We start from the raw sequence: 16,711 nt of genomic DNA, 5'->3' as shown, positions 1-16,711 counted from the left end.
CGTGGCGTGCTCTGTTGGGACCTCTTTCTCCCTGGCTGTTCAGGATGCTGAGAAGCGGCTATGCCCTGCAGTTTGCCTGTCGTCCGCCTCTCTTCAACGGCATCCTTCGTACGCGGCTCGCATGCCCTGCGGGGGCAGCCGCTCTCGAAGCGGAAGTAGCCTCATTCCTCACCGGTGTGTGGTCACGGAACTGAGCGCGACAGAGGCGCACTCGGGTTTTTATTCCCCCTACTTCTTGATCCCCAAGAAAAGTGGGGGTGTGAGACCCATTCTGGACCTGAGGGTTTTCAACACTCACATAGCCACCATCAGGTTCCGCATGCTGACGGTTAAACACCTCCTGGAGAGCATTCGACCTGGGGACTGTATGACTTCGGTCGACTTGACGGATGCCTACTTCCACATCCCTGTTCTCAGAAGGCACAGAGCCTTCCGCTGCTTCGCCATGGGGACCAAATATTTTCAATACAACCGGCTCCCCTTCGGCTATTCTCTTGCTCCTCGCACCTTTACCAAGTGTGTTGAAGCAGCGTTGGAGCCCCTCCGTCGTCGTGGTCTGAGGATCCTCACTTACATCGACGACTGGCTCAAACTGGCATCCTCTCATCAGGAGGCTGTGCTGCAAACAACCCAGGTCCTGCACCACATCGAGCTCCATGGTGAACTGACACAAGAGCGCGCTCACCCCAGCTCGGAGCATGGCTTGTCTGGGGTTGGAGCTGGATACGCTCTCCATGATGGCCCGCCTCTCCGAGGAGAGATGAACCTCCCTTCTCTCGACCCTGAGGTCTGCAATGACGGCAACCCTGGTCGGGGTCCGATTGATCAGGACCGTCCTGGGTTTGATTGCCGTGGCCCACCCAGTGGTCCGGCTAGGCCTTCTACACATGCGCACGCTGCAATGGTGGTTTACACGCCTCCGCTGCTTGGGGAAGCGGGACGGATACAGAACGTTCCAGATCCCGCCCCAAGCACACGAGTATCTCCTTTATTGGATGGATCCTGCTCTCCTACTGCAAGGAGTTCCCCTGGGCTGAGTGTCGCATCCCGTCGAAATGTTCACGGATGCATCTCTCGCAGGATGGGGAGGCACCCTAGATCACCACGTGGTGAGAAGTGCTTGGGATTCGACTCGCACTCACATCAATGTGCTGGAAATGACGGCGGTGCAGAAAGTCCTGCTCCATTTCTAAGCCAGGCTGAAAGACAGCCAAGTGCTCGTCAGGATGGACAACACTACGGTGGTTGCATACCTGAACAGGCAGGGGGGGACCTGATCTCCCCCTCTTTATCGCAAAGTGGCGGAGATCCTCCTGTGGGCGGACCGGCACCTCGCATCTCTCAGAGCGCGTTACGTGCCCGGAGTCCTCAACGTTAGTGCAGACAGGATGTCCCAGGGAGGCCCACTCTGCGACGAGTGCGGCCTGTCCCCGTGGGTCGCGGCCTGACTGTGGCGCAGGTTTGGACCCCCAATGGCAGACCTTTTCGCCAGTGCAGAGAGCGCACAGTGCCCACTCTGGTTCTCGCTCAGGTCGTCAGACGCACCCCCTCTAGCCTTCACATACAGGAGCTGGCCATCGGGCCTCCTGTACGTGTTCCTTCCAGTCCACCTCTTGACCCTGCTACTGCGCAGGGTGAGGGTGCACAGTCTCCACGTGATCGTGGTGGCTCCGGACACCCCGAGTGCGCGGTGGTTCCCGGACCTAGTTCAGCTGGCGGTCGGGGACCCGTGGCCGGTTCCTGATGGGCCCGACACGCTGCAGCAGGCAGGGGGCGCCCTTCGATCCTGCCCCTTCCTTGGCGGGAGGCTCCTGGCTTGGAGGCTGAGCGGGTGAGACTAGTGGAACCAGACCTCCCCCCAGCGGTGGTGTCCACCATCCAGAATGCCAGGGCCCTCTCTACTGTCAAGGCCTACAGGTCTCAGTGGCAGCTCTTCACATCGTGGTGCTCAGAGAGGGGCTTGGACCTGGTCTCCTGCGCCATTGGTGGAGTTTTGGAGTTCCTCCAGACCCTGCTGGACAGCAGCCGCGCTGTGTCCACCCTGGTGGTGTTTGCATCGGCCATTGCAGTGGGCCACGTCGACTTCGGCCGCTTCTCTGCACGCAGTCACCCGCTTGTGAAGTGGTGTCTGTGTGGGGCGTGTCAGCTGCGGCCACCCCCCAGGCATGTGGTCTCTCTGTGGGACCTCCACGTGGTGTTGGAGGGTCTTAAGGGACCCCGCTTCGAGCCTTTGGAGCAGGCGGAGGACCGCTTTCTCTCCTTCAAGGCCGCCATCTTGTTAGCGCTAGCATTCGTCAAAAGAGTCGGGGATCTCTGCGCTTTGTCGGTCTGCCCATCCTACATGGTGTTCAGCGAGTATGGGGAACTCGTGCACCTCTGGCCTAACCTGGCCTTTCATCTTAAGATGATCACTTCAGACTTCCAGTCGCGAGTGATCTCCCTGCTCCCTGCGAACTCCCTGCCTGGCTCGTCTGGGGACGACCCACAGCTGCGGTTGCTGTGCCCTGGTAGGGCCCTGCGTCTTTATGTCCAGCGCACAGCTGGCTTTCGCACCACAGACCAGCTGTTTGTGCCCGACTGCCGCGTCCCGGGTGGAGTTGCGGACCAGGGTTTCCCGCCGCTCTGCTCTGCCACGGCCTGCGGATGTTGTTGATGGTGTTGCAGAGACAGGAGTTATGCCGCTTGCCGTTTTTGGGTTTCACTGCCACTCCCTGTGTGTGGGTTGCGGGCCAGAGGTTCCCCCCCACCTGCCGCTGTGGTTTTCTCCCGGCCGGCGTGTGTGTGTCGCTGATGCGATGCTTCTGTACGTCGCTTGGATGGCCGCCTCATCCTTCGGGAGTTCTGCGGCCGTTCTGGACGTACGGTTTGTTTACTTCTCTCTTGTGCATCAATCCCGTCAACAGGCCAGCTGAGAGTACATTCATCGACTTACGGCCTTCGCCTTGGTGAGTACCAATAGCAAAGCTCCTAGGTGGGCTTAGCACTTACGAAGTAGAATTAGTAGTTACTTAATGTGATTCCAGTTCTACGAGTAAGTGCGTGCCCGCCTGCATGCTGGCCAAGCTGTCTGCTTCCCTTGCTTTACTGATGTCAGAAGAAGGGTTTGCTGTAGCGCGAGGTTATGTACTCTAGGTGAGAGGCGTGGCGCTGCGCCATCGCACGTCGGGGATTGGTGCGTTGAGCTTTGTTGGTCTTAGTGGATTGGACAGAGATGGAGTTATGCCACTAGCGAAGCCCGTAGGAGGGCACGCACTTACTCGTAGAACTGGAGTTACATCCAGTAACTACTAATTCTCATTAATATTAAAGAATCTCCAAACCGTAGACATCAGTCGTGCTCTCTCATCTACCTGCTGCAGATAAAGTCACCTAACTCTCTCTGGGTTGTATCAGAGAAGCTTATCAGTCTCAGCATCAGAACATCCATAAGATTAAAAATAATTGTTTGCATTGTGAAAGCAGAAAAATATAATTTCTCATCAGAGTTTTTCTTTTTGTCCCGGTCAACAGCTCTATGTATCGTTTTCTTCACTTGTCTGCCTGAATCCAGCTGCTTTCTATTCCCTGGTCGACTGAACTGGTTCTGTGTGTACCTGAGATAAAGAAGGCTTTATGGGCTGGAAAACAGGCCAGAAGTTATCAGTGTCATATATCTGACAGCAGCTGAAACAATGATTCAGGTGAAACATTTCTTTTCTTTCATCAATAAAATTCAGCTCTTATGAAAATTCAAACAGACATTTCCTTCATAGGTTAAGGAAATTGAGAAGTAACCTCACCCAGAATGTCACCAATTCTGAGACAGTGGTTTGGTCTGTTCAGCTACAGGATGTATCTTCAATGATTAGCTTTGGTTTGAACACTGATTAGTTGAAAGAGTTTCTTGTTCATGTTCCATATGATAGACACTTCGCCTGTAGTTTCAGGAGATGATTTACAACTTTCATTGTTGGAATCAATGTGAAATTTTGTGTTTTTTCACTGTTGAATGGTTCTGGAGAGAAAGAGCCTTTAGGGTTGGACAGGTGTTAGATGGGAACAGCTGGGTTCATGTGCAGAACGTCTGCAGAGAGAACCACTAATTCACTCTCAGATCAGGTTACTGACTCGCCCCTGTTGAAGCTTTCGGCCTCTCATGCACCTTCACACACACACACACACACACACACACACACACACACACACACACACACACACACACACACACACACACACACACACACAAACACACAAGGCTGCAGTCTGAGGCAATGGACATCAAAGTGTGTAGTGTGTCAGGACGAAGTGTTGACAGTTTTCAGGTTCCACCCTTAGCAGGCTTTGTAAAAGTCCGTGAGAAACACAATGCTCAGCTCAGCTGGGAAACCAGCTCAATGAATACAGAAATGAATATGAATATGTCTGAACAGATAACAGATTAAGGTCCAATTTACACCACGTTTTTAAGTGAAAATGGAAAACTTTAGTAGTTTTGTGTGTCTGTTTACACAGTAATGCTGCTCAGAGCCACTGAAATTATTTTGAGAACACCTCCCAAAGGTGGAAGTTTTTGAAAACTGTCCGACTGTTTCTCTGTAGGAAAACACAGATTAGAGATTTTATCATGGCAGTGAAGAATTTGGCAGCAATTGAATTTCAAAGTCACAAGTGAGTGAAAATGCAATGCCTCCCAGATTTAGATTCCTAAATCAACAGCACTGGTGGACGTCTGCAGCCAGCGGTACTTGACTTCTGGAAAAAAAAAGGAAGGAAAAAAAAAACACTCCTGTGGATCATGAACAACATTCAGAGTCATACTGCCACCTACTGGACCCAAGGGGGAACTGCAGGTTATTATAGACACCTGAAATAGTAGTCGCTCTTTCGTGAATAGACTGTCCTGTAGAACTAAGTATCAATTTGATGATCATAACTGAGACATAAACATGTCATAAAATGTTTTAAATGAGAGACAATGCCTGGATTTTCTGTTGATTTGAAGATTTCAAAGAATGCTCCCATGAATCATTTTGGAATCACCAGCCAACCAATGTCAAAGTTCGAAACTTCACTATTTAACGATTTTATGGATGAAATTTAGATTATATATAAGTTTCACAGTTTGACGCTACTGGCTGGTTATTACTCCCCAAGTTATTCTTGAGATGTTTCTAGAAAATGTCCAACCAATCAGAAATTCCAATCATTATTTCCAGGTCAGGTGTCCATAAAAATCTGCAGTTCCCCTTGGTTCCAGTAGGTGTCAGTATGACTCTGTACGTTGTTTGTGATCCCCGAGAGGCCCGTTTCAGTGTAACAACGGATAGAAGAATACCAACACATCATGCTTGTATGCTTTAGTTGATTGTTTCAAATAAATTATATTTATATCTGTGCTGCGCAGCCTGCAGCTCGGTGTCCCCTCGTTAGTCGTCCGGGTCTTGCCGCCGTGCAGTTTGCAGTTAGGTGTCCCCTCGTTAGTCGTCCGGGTCTTGCCGCCGTGCAGTTTGCTTCTCGGTGCCCCCTCGTTAGTCGTCCGGGTCTTGCCGCCGTTCTGCCTGCAGATCGGCTCGGAGACCTTCGGAGATGCTGCCCGCTGCAGGGATGGATTACAAAAGCAGCAAAGTGTCGGGCAGAGTTTGAGACAAAGGGGCGACTTTTCTGGAGAGGTGTATGTTTGTGTGGACAGTAGTGTGCCAGGATGAAGCTGCTGAAGCCGAGCTGGGTGAGCCACAACGGTAAGCTGTGCCGGAATCTGCCGAGCAAGTTGGGCTTTTGTTGTCGAGAGGGAGCCTCGATAAAGATGGCGTGGTAGTTTAGTGATCAACACTTGTCAGAGACGTGCGTTACTTCGCAGCCACGCACGAACCCAGTCTGTTCTGCTCCATTTCTGCATCAACGCACACTTATTGTGGGTTACCTTAGCTAGCGGGCTAGCTAGCCACCGGCTTTGGCTTTCCCCAGTGTTAACTCCGGGGTCTCCCTTAAACAAGTGACGTCTTCTGCCCAAACATGTGAAGTTACTTCTGCCAAACCTGGAAAGTAACTTCTGCCAATCATGTGACGTTGTTTCTCCCAAACCTGTGAAGAAACTTCTACCAGAGCCAGAACCAGACTCTGAAGTGATGAGTTTCTCCAGAACCAGACTCACAGGCTGTCCTGGTTGGAGGTTGGATGATAGAAGGAGAAAATAGACTGCAGGAACCGAGAGTCGCAGACAGGTTGTCATGACAAAGTCATACATCCAAGTGCTCCAGATGTGGTGGAGGTTCAGACCAGGACCTTCACTTCCACTGTCAGAGAGCTTGCAGGGGTGGGTGGGGGTTGTTTGTGACATGCAAGAGGTCAACGTGTTCCTGATTGTAGAGACATTCCAGATGAAACTGTTTGCAGCACAGTCTCATTGTCATCTCATGAAGATGGTGTCGGACTGCTTCTGTTCTGTTGACGTGAGGTCTGGTTGTATTTGGCAGGCAAACCCATATTTTCTGTGGACATCCACCCCGATGGGACAAAGTTTGCCACCGGTGGACAAGGTAAGATCATCAGCCTGTGTCAGGAGACTCTTGGGGTGTCTAACAGAGGACTAACTGCTGCCTAACACACTTAAGAACAGTGAAGTTAACATGGAGAGGTTGTTCTTTGAGACAATAGATAGTCTGTTTGTGGAAATATAATCAAACATATGGTTTTGGATTTGTGTTTCAGGGGAGGATTCTGGGAAAGTGATGATCTGGAACATGGCCCCTGTCCTGAGAGAGGAGGATGAGAAGAATGAAAATATTCCCAAGATGCTCTGCCAGATGGACAATCACCTGGGTAACACTTCCTCTGAGCACACACACTTGGTGTTCATGCTTCTTAGTAAGAGTCAAAGAGCCTCCTGACCTGTGTGTGTTTGTGTGTGTGTGTGTGTGTGTGTGTGTGTGTTTGTAGCCTGTGTGAACTGTGTGCGCTGGTCCAACAACGGCTTGTACCTGGCATCGGGAGGAGATGACAAGCTGGTCATGGTGTGGAAGAGAGCGGCGTACGTACACATATACACACAAGGACAGAGTGACACAAACACACACAGCTTGCTGCTGTTTAGACTTTAGTTGTAACTCTGCATTTAGAATTAGTTTGTGGCAACTTGGTGCCGAGCCTTTCATCTTACCAGAGAGTTCATGTCAAACATGGTGACTGTGGGGGATCTAACATGGACAGCACACACTGACCTGGAAGACGATGGGATGGAAAATGAAGCAGGATCAATTGGTTGATATTTGTTGGTGATTATCAGTTCAGTGTGTCACGAGTGTTTGTCACCGTAGGTTCATTGGGCCGAGCACGGTGTTCGGCTCAAGCAGCAAGCTGGCCAACGTGGAGCAGTGGAGGTGTGTCACCATCCTGAGGAACCACACTGGAGGTGTGACGAGCACGGCACACACACACACACACACACACACACACACACACACACACACACACACACACACACACCATCGCCCTCGCCCTCCTGTGGGCGTTGTGTCATCTGAGGTGTTCCTTTGCCTCCGCAGACGTGATGGACGTGGCGTGGTCTCCTCACGACGTGTGGCTGGCCTCCTGCAGTGTGGACAACACCATCGTCATCTGGAACGCTCGCAAATTCCCAGGTACCAGCAGGAGCGAGCAGCACGCTCCTCTTTCATTTTTTCCCAGTTTGTAAGCATTCATACATCCTCAGTGGAAACCAGGACGATACACAGATCTGTTGACCGTGCGGGTGGGTTGTTGTGTTTGTTTTGGCTGACGGACCTGCGGTGTGTGTGTGTGTGTGTGTCATCAGAGATGGTGACCTGTCTGCGGGGACACACGGGGCTGGTTAAAGGCCTGACCTGGGACCCCGTGGGGAAGTACCTGGCCTCCCAGGCCGATGACCACAGCCTGAAAGTGTGGAGGACGGTGGACTGGCAGATGGAGGCCAACATCACCAAACCCTTCAGTGAGGTACAGCAGCCGTTTCCAGTGAGAACGCATTGTTTGCGTTTGGTTTTGCGTGTTTCCACGGCGACGTCTGTGTTGGCTCCATAAAGCCTTCAAGACATGATACGTGAATAAGCATTTAGCTCATTTTTAAATTAATATATGATTCGTCACTCTTTGTTCAAAAGGGATTCAAAAAAGGTTCAAGTAAAATTGGGAAAAATAGCAAAACCCACAAGAAATGGGGAAAAAAATGATAGATCAGCTTAAAAAACCTGAAACGTCTACAATTTCTAACATAAGAAAATGAAATATGGCAGGAAAAAAAGCATAAAAACTGTTTAAAAAGAGGTAAAATTGCTAAAACTGCTAAAATTTCCAAACTGTCAACAAAAAAAGCTTGAAAAGAGAAACAAAACTGTTAAAATCAGGTACAAAAATAGGTTCAATGTAATAAAATGTTGACTATTCTGAACTGTAGTTAAAACTCCATGAATGCATCATAAGATCTAGTTTTTGTTTGTTCATCAAAACCACGAATAGTGATTTTAAAACACGAGCCAGAACTGTTTAGACGGTTTTATGACCAGCTTCGGATATTTTCCAGCTGTTTTTGGATCTGATTTCAGTTTCGTCCTTCTTTTTCAGCATTTTTCAGACAACTTTGACATTTAGAATAGAAATACTTTATTATTCCCAGAGAAAATTCCTTTAAACCTTGATCCACATCCACATGTTTATAAAGTCAGTGTAATGAATGGCGTCGCCCCGGCCCGGGTTTCCACCTGAACTGTGGTCATGCAAACGGGGCGGGCCTGACTGGCTGGACTGGCTGTGCTCTTACCGTCTCTCTCAGTGTGGGGGAACCACCCACGTCCTGCGGCTCTCCTGGTCTCCGGACGGCCAGTACCTGGTGTCGGCCCACGCGATGAACAACTCCGGCCCCACGGCTCAGATCGTGGAACGCGACGGCTGGAAGACCAACATGGACTTCGTGGGCCACCGGAAAGCCGTCACCGTCGTGGTAAGGACTCTACAGCTGCAGCTGTGTTTCGGGTGTCTCCCTGCTTCGGGGCTCACACGTGGCGTCCTCTCATGTCGTCGTCTTCTGTCTGCGTAGAAATTCAACCCGAAGATCTTCAAGAAAAAGCAGAAGAACGGCAGCTCTCCCAAACCCAGCTGTCCGTACTGCTGCTGCGCCGTTGGAAGTAAAGACCGGTCCCTCTCTGTCTGGGTCAGTTCCCTTCCTATCTGACGTGGCCAGCTGGATCTCTGAAGGACAGCTTTCTGTTTCTGTTCGTCTGAGATGAGCTGATGTTTCCTGAGACGTGCTGCTGAGCACATGTTAACATGATAATGGAGAACTTCCCAGCTCCAGTGTGAACATTATGCTCAACAAACAGCCTTCGGTCAGCAAACAAATCATCCCTCACTTCATGCCTCATGTGATGTGGACAGTCGGCAGCCCTTCCGTGTTTCATGTAGCTGAGCCACGGTCGCTCTGGGGGATATGACGGCCGCAACTTAGAAACGAGGTGCCACACATAAGGCCCGTGGGCCAAAACCGGCTTCCAGGAGGATAAAATCCGGCCAAACCACCAAGCAAATTTAGAAAATGCCAAAGAAAAGTTGGATTTGCTTTGATTTTTTTTTTTTTTGATTTTTTTTTTTGTTAAACAATTTCCTAAGAGTAGCAGACACAGCACAGAGATCTGAGCTGAGATATGAAAGCTGTCAGGAGGGTTTGGAAAAACATACAGAATAACCAGAAGACAATCACAGCATTACTGTGAATTTATCCTGTAATATCTTAACATAGGTGTGTTTAATGGTGGAAACAGAGTATTTATCTGCTCCAGAATGTTCTTTTTAAAATGTTCTTCTGTTCCTCCTCAGCTCACCTCTCTGAAGCGCCCTCTGGTGGTGATCCATGATCTCTTTGATAAATCCATCATGGACATTTCCTGGTGAGTGAAGATCCTCCAGCATGTTCACCGTGTGGTCACGCTGTTGTGAACTGTGTGTGTGTGCGTTTGTGTGTGTGTGCCAGGACTCTGACGGGTCTGGGGATGTTGGTGTGCTCGATGGACGGCACCGTGGCCTACCTGGACTTCTCTCTGGATGAACTGGGAGACCCTCTAAACGAGGAGGAGAAGGTAAGAACACATCAGAAGCAGAGTCCTTCTGATTCAAATATTTTTTTTTTCTCTTCTGCTTTTTCTGAACTTTAAAGGTCAAACATTATATGGTCGTTCAACAATTTCTCATCAGTGTCAGAGGTTCTCCAAATCCCGCGGTAGTGCTGGATTTCATTTGTCTGATGTGTTCTTTAATACATATTTCATATTCAACTGGTTATGACTGGTTCTTATTGAGGTTGGTGGATTTTGAATGTTACTTTTCCCCTCAAGACATCATGAAGGGACAAATCTCTGATTCATCTGTTTGAGCACATAATCCCTGAAAGGTGGAGTCACTTCCATCAGTTTTTAGCAAGTATGTCTCAATTTTCTGTCCTTGCTCTGGGCTCGTATTGGAATCAGCACCATATTGTCGTGGATCAGTCGTCGTCGGCAGTGTGTCTGTCGGTTGAAGCCTCATTTACTTATCTGTCCTGAAAACCCCGTCGCAGTTGACTTGTTGTTGCCGCAGTGGCTGAACCTCCTGCTGATAAGTGTCCACGCCCGCCACGCGCTTCTGAAAAGCTTGGCGGCGCCGCTGTAGAAGGGCTGAAGGGCCGCGGGGTCCTGACCTCTGGGTTGGACCCTGACGGTCTCCCCTCTGTGCCCTGCAGAACAGCATCCACCAGAACATCTACGGCAAGAGTCTGGCCATCACCAACACGGAGGCGCAGCTCTCCACCACCATCATCGAGAACCCCGAGATGCTGAAGTACCAGCAGGACCGACAGAGCTCCGCCCAGAACAGCTCGGGTCCGGGCGGCGCCGGGCCCGAGGCCGCCGCGCCCAAACTCAACAGCGTGATGAACGGGGAGTCTCTGGAGGACATCCGAAAGGTACGCGGCGTCCGGTGGAGCGCCCCCGGAGGTTCCCGCGCCGTGTTCGGACCTCTGTGCCGGCAGCGGCTAACTGCTGGACTTTTCCTGCAGAACCTGTTGAAGAAGCAGGTGGAGACGAGGACGGCGGACGGCCGGAGGAGGATCACGCCGCTCTGCATCGCTCAGCTGGACACAGGGTGAAAACTGCAGCACGCAGTCCACGTGGTCCATTAACAGAGAGCGTCCACTCACCCCGGTCCTCTGTCCTCTTCCTCTTACTCTGCAGGGACTTCTCCCCGGCGCTGTTCAACAGCGCCCCCATCCTGCCGTCGGGCTCCTCCATGTCCAACCAGCTGGCCTCTCAGCTCAGCTCGGACTCCAGCCCGGGTCAGGCGCCCTCCGTGGGGCTCCGGCCTAACCAGGACGCCATGCTCACCTCGCCTCCGCCCAACTGCACTGCTAAAGGCCTGGAGGAGCCCAGCGGCGGGTACGGGGCCCTCCTCCACCCTCCTCCGCCCTCCTCCACCCTCCTCCGCCCTCCTCCAACCTCCTCCGCTCAGAGCTCACTCCTCTCTCTCTCCCTCCAGGGTGAAGTCCAGCCTGCTGCTCACCTCTGCCTCCAAGATCGAGCCGATGAAGGCTCTGGACTCCAGGTTCACGGAGAGGTCAAAAGCCACTCCAGGCGTCACAGCGGCCATCGCCTCCACTGCTGGACTCGCGCCTCTGGAAGGGTGACTGACCCGGCTCAGGTGAAGCGGCGAAGCCGTGGGCGACGCTCGGCGCTGATCACGTCTCGCCGTCTCTTTCCTCCAGCAGGCCCAAAGACGGCGGCGGCGCCCTGAAAGAGAGCAAGGTCAAGGACGAAACCAGCAGCGACAGCGAGGACAAGATGGCCGCCATCAACAAAAACCTGAGCTTCAGCAAGAGGAAGCCCGAGCTGATGATGGACAGCAGCGAGGTGGTGGAGAAGAGGAAGAAGGGCCGGCCCAGAAAGGACAAGATGGCCGCCTCTCTGGTGCAGACCTTAACTCAGGTAGACTCAGCTGATCCTGCTGCCGAGCAGACACAGGTTAGAGAACAGGGTCGCAGGTTCAAATCCCACTGCTGGCAGTGAAGGGCTGAGGCCTCGAACACACACTGCTCGAACACACAAGCGACTCTCCTAAAATCCTCATTAAAATGTTTTAAAAAGTTGGCAAAGGGGACTAACTTGAAGAACAGAATTGACTTTTATAATCTTGAAAGGAGAACCTGTGGTTCCATCTAGACCAGGGTTCTGTATCTTTTTTGACCATAATGGTGACTTTCTGTCAAGTCAAGTAGTTCTGGAGCCATAAAGAACGTTTAACCTTTAAAAGGAGGCGATTGCAGCTCAAAGAGCTTTCCAGTAGAAACTCCTGTTCGTTGAGACGTGACGTTTTCCCCGCCGCTCCACCAGATCTCTCCTCCGGTGGAGCGGGACAGCAGCAGGGCGACTGCTCCTCTTCCGGCCGCGGCGCTCAGACTGCAGACGCCCAGCACCCAGAAGGCCTTCAGCCTGCAGGTAGGACCCAAACGCTCCCGGCTCCCAGCGGTAAGACATGGAAGCAGCGCGGTGTTCAGGGTCCCGCTGACCGAGGCGCTCCGCCGCCGCCGTGCAGGTCAGCATGGAGCCGTCGGTGTTCGTGGAGGTGGAGAACGAGGTGTCGGCGGTGGCCGGGTCCAAGCTCAGCCAGCTGCGCTGCTCCAGAGATGGAAGGGACTGGAACACACTGCTGCCCAGCTCGGTGGTGCTGGCGGCAGGCAGCAGGTAGGGGGCGCTGGTGAAGGGACGATCACCGAGGAGGGAGATGAGTGACTCGGTGTTGTTTGTGCTCCACAGCGAGGTGCTCGCCGTGGCCAGCGAGGACCGGATGCTGTCGGTGTTCTCCTCCTGCGGGCGGCGCCTCCTCCCAGCCATCCAGATGGCCACGCCCATGTCCGCCCTGCACTGCTCCGCCCACTTCGTCATGGTGCTCACCGCCGGCGCCACGCTGTCCGTCTGGTCAGTGTCCCCAGCGGCCGGGTTCAGGAAGACTCCGAGCTGTCTGCGCAGAATCAACATTAACCACCTTACCTGTGTGCGTGTGCGTGTGCGTGTGCGTGTGCGTGTGCGTGTGCGTGTGCGTGTGTGTGTGTGTGTGTGTGTGTGTGTGTGTGTGTAGGGATGTTCACAAACAGAAGGCTCTGGTGAAGAACGAGTCCCTGCTGACTATTTTATCAGGTGAGCCTTCAGAGAAGCTTCAGTTCCACAGTGCAGTGGTGTCGGTACGGTACGAGGTGTGTGTGTGTGTGTCAGTGCACTTCGGCGTGTGTGTGTGTCGGACCGTCACACCGGTGTGGGTTCGGGTTCCATCAGGATGCGCTCTGGCTCTGCTGCCTGCTGATTGGCCGGCGCCCGTCTCTCTGTCCCTGCAGGCACAGACACCACGGTGTCTCAGTCCCTGCTGACCCAGCAGGGCGTCCCGGTCATCGGCCTGTCCAACGGGAAGTCCTACTGCTTCAGCTCGTCTCTGGGAACCTGGTGAGACTTGAGGAGACGCCTCTGGACGCCCGTCCGTCTCCTCCGTCCGTCTCTAATCAACACGCTTCTCCCTCCAGGACTCTGATCGCAGACAAGGGAGACTCTCTGCTGCAGTGCGCTGACTTCAGGAGCTGCTTGCCGACCCACGATGCACCTGTGTGCTCGGGGCCTCTGGCCATCATGCAAGGACGCAACCTCACGTGAGACTCTTTGCTGTCCGCCCCCCTCCCCCCTCCGGCTCGGCCCCCCCCCTGCTGATACTAACCTCTCGCCCCGTGTGTGCCTCAGTGCCGGCCGGCTGGCGTCCCGCCTGTCCTCCACCGCCCACCACCTGCAGCAGAGCATGACGCTGGCCTTCCTGGAGAACCAGCTGGCCTCCGCCCTCACGCTGCAGTCGGCTCCGGAGTACCGCTACTGGCTGCTCATCTACGCCCGCTTCCTCGTCAAGGAAGGTACGGAGTCCGCAGGGCGCGGTCCCGCTGGCCCCCCGTGAATCACGCCGGCCGGACGCTCCTCACCGCCTCTCCGTTTCCCCGCAGGCTCGGAGTACCGCCTCCGAGAGCTGTGCAAGGAGCTGCTGGGTCCGGTCCACAAGTCAGCCGTCACATCCTGGGAGCCCGCCACTTTGGTAACAACTCTCCTTCTATCCTCCATCAGTTATCTGAGAGATTTGTTCCGGAAGCAGGTTTCAAGTCTTCCTCACACTCATTCTTCCCTGGATGACGCCGTTTTCTGCAAGATTTACTGATTTGAGCAGCCCAGTGTCTTCATCATGCAGGATGAGCTCTTCCAACGCCGCCTGTCCTCTGTCCTCTGTCCTCAGGGTCTCCGGAAGCGGGAGCTGCTGAGGGAGGTTCTGCCTGTGATCGGGGAAAATCTCCGATTCCAGAGACTCTTCACAGAATACCAGGACCAGCTGGAGCTGCTCCGCGGCAAATGACAGCGCGGCAGGCAGGCTGCCGACAGCCTGCTGGGCTCAGGCGACGCGGCGGAGGAACCCTGAGGGCCGGCGTCGCCTCGCAGCTCCTCTGGGACACTCAGTGCCGCCACTCACACCGGACAAGCCTTCTCTTTTACCTTTGAATATGAATTTGAGCTCTCTTCTGCTTTCTTTTCCCTCTCGACGCGGACTTTTTTCTGAGCTATGCACCTCCACCCCCCCTCCAGTCCGGTCACTCGTGGAGCGTTGGGCAGAGCTGGAGGAACGAGAACGGCTGTGAAGGAGCGATGTACTCGTACCAAAGTTCTGCCTTCAAACACAGACTGACGAGCAGGGGGCCACGTCCATAGATTTCCTCCAAACTCGTCGGGGATCTTTCAGTTTTTCTCATTCTGACTGGATTTGAACCAGCAACTCACAAATATTTCCCTCAATCTGCGCTGATAACAGTGAACCCGGTGTGGACGGGAGCCTGAAGTGCAGCAGGAAATGGTCCATCGGCAGAAGAGTTTTCATCATTTTGGTCACTGGAACCAGAGAATTTCAGCTCCAGAGGGGAAAAATAAAGACTTAAAACTAATAGTTTTAATATATTAGTGATAATTCATAAAATCATGAGTTTATTTTCAGTCCACCAATTGATAATCATGAACAGTTCTGAGAATATGAGGAGTTTAACAGGGATCAGACTGGAAGCACAGTGAAAAGGATCAGTACCACGTCACACCGGCGCTGCGCCTGAAAACTCTGGACTGCCGAGCCCGTCGCTCAGAAATCATGACACGGTTCTCCATACCGCCACACCTTCCTCACTGCCCTGAACCGCTCCAGTCTTCACTGACAGGCGTTAATCATCTGTTGAGAATACTTCCTGACCTATATTTTGAGGACTTGTTGGGGAGCGCCTTCATCCCGTCGCCCCGCTAAACACTCCGTGCTCACTGTGATCAGCTGGATGGGAGAACATGACGGATTGGCTGCGTCTGCTCGCCATGTGGACCGTCGGTGGCAGTGAGGAGCAGGAGTCAGTGCTGCCGCGTCCTTGTGTGTGTGTGTGTGTGTGTGTGTGTGTGTGTGCTTCTCACTGCTTCTCTGATGTGACGGACGTTGTTCTGACGTTTTAGCCAATAGATCACGGTACCGGACTGAAGGCAGGCGGCACAAAGCACTTCACACGGGCGGGAATCACTCTGACGGTAGTTTTAGCTCTCGCAGTGCAGACTTGGTTAGATTTTATATATCAGGGATTCAAACCGGGTTCCCCCCTTCTTCAAAGCTGAAACTCTCAGTGTGGACGTTCGGTAGCAAAGCTCTGAGACAATCACATTCGAACGTGAAGGCGCCGACCGGCCGCTGCGATGAAGGAGTTCATCCAGGTCCGAGCAGCTCAGCTGTGACGTTTAGAGCAGGAAGCCGTCTGCGTTGAACCGAACATAGTTTCTAATATTCTATAACTCTCAGCAGCCTTCCCGGTCTTGCAGTACCAGTTTGTACCACTAGAGGCTGTGGTGGGTCTCACCTTTGTAACTTGAACTAAAGCGACATGATACGGCGTCTTGTCCGAGTTTATGATCATGAAACTGTAAAACCTTTTCTGTTTTACTCTGTCGACGGAGCAGGTTGGCCCGGAAGCAGCAACGTTTCAGGAAAATCTAAGACAACTAGAAGAAGAAGATGACTAGAAGAGCGAGCGAGCGCGTGTCTGAAGGCGCCTCTCGACGTCTGAGTTGTTTCAGAAATCACGTGGCTGATTGTGTTTGATTGAAACCTGCTTCGTTTCACCTCCGTTTCTAGACTTTTCCCGGGCTCAGCATGAAAGCAGCTGGGCGCCCGGAGTCTGTTTTTGTTTGCTTCGAGCTCCGTTTCAACAAGCGCACGTTTTGTTCACCTGTACAGAATTCCCTTTCTCCTTCTTCTTTTTTTTTTTTTTTTTTTTTTTGTTTTTGCTGTTAGTCATTTTTAGATGTTTACTAAAAGCGTTTTCTGTTTGTTTTCTATTAAAAAAAAAAGAACTGATGAGTTGAACTTTTGCTTCGGGGTCATTTTCTGACTGATCAGTGATCAATAAGAGAACATGGCTGCTCTTCGCTTAGCTGGAAAACACAAACACACACACTCACACACACACACAACAGTAACAAGTCCATTTATAATTTCTATTAAAAAAATGCAATTCAGCTTCAGTTAGTGTTTTATTGTAACCCCTCTCAGACGGTCCAGGTGGTCCAGACCCCACTCTGATGGGGCTCAGAGGGTTCAGGGTTCAGCTCTGCTTTTTGATCTTATCGTTTTCTTGCTTCCTTTC

The 16,711-nt window shown here is 52.3% G+C and overlaps 1 protein-coding gene across 1 annotated transcript; it reads left to right on the top strand.

Annotated features, from left to right (window-relative positions):
* The first annotated feature begins 5,524 nt into the window (after positions 1 to 5,524).
* Positions 5,525 to 16,337, top strand: LOC115398581 (protein HIRA-like). The gene is made up of 25 exons (XM_030105421.1): positions 5,525 to 5,717; positions 6,453 to 6,515; positions 6,688 to 6,798; positions 6,916 to 7,006; positions 7,293 to 7,387; positions 7,521 to 7,616; positions 7,790 to 7,950; positions 8,783 to 8,950; positions 9,047 to 9,160; positions 9,823 to 9,893; positions 9,977 to 10,082; positions 10,721 to 10,942; positions 11,036 to 11,121; positions 11,211 to 11,411; positions 11,512 to 11,655; positions 11,738 to 11,957; positions 12,363 to 12,467; positions 12,565 to 12,713; positions 12,786 to 12,947; positions 13,108 to 13,166; positions 13,361 to 13,466; positions 13,544 to 13,666; positions 13,755 to 13,918; positions 14,006 to 14,094; positions 14,290 to 16,337. Exons 1-25 carry the CDS (start codon positions 5,681 to 5,683, stop codon positions 14,404 to 14,406), a joined length of 3,060 nt encoding a protein of 1,019 aa, XP_029961281.1. The 5' UTR covers positions 5,525 to 5,680; the 3' UTR covers positions 14,407 to 16,337.
* The last annotated feature ends 374 nt before the right edge of the window (positions 16,338 to 16,711 follow it).

Source organism: Salarias fasciatus, chromosome 12 (genome assembly GCF_902148845.1).
Source record: "Salarias fasciatus chromosome 12, fSalaFa1.1, whole genome shotgun sequence".
NCBI classification, from domain to species: domain Eukaryota; kingdom Metazoa; phylum Chordata; class Actinopteri; order Blenniiformes; family Blenniidae; genus Salarias; species Salarias fasciatus.
This window is presented reverse-complemented; position numbering and strand designations above follow the sequence as displayed.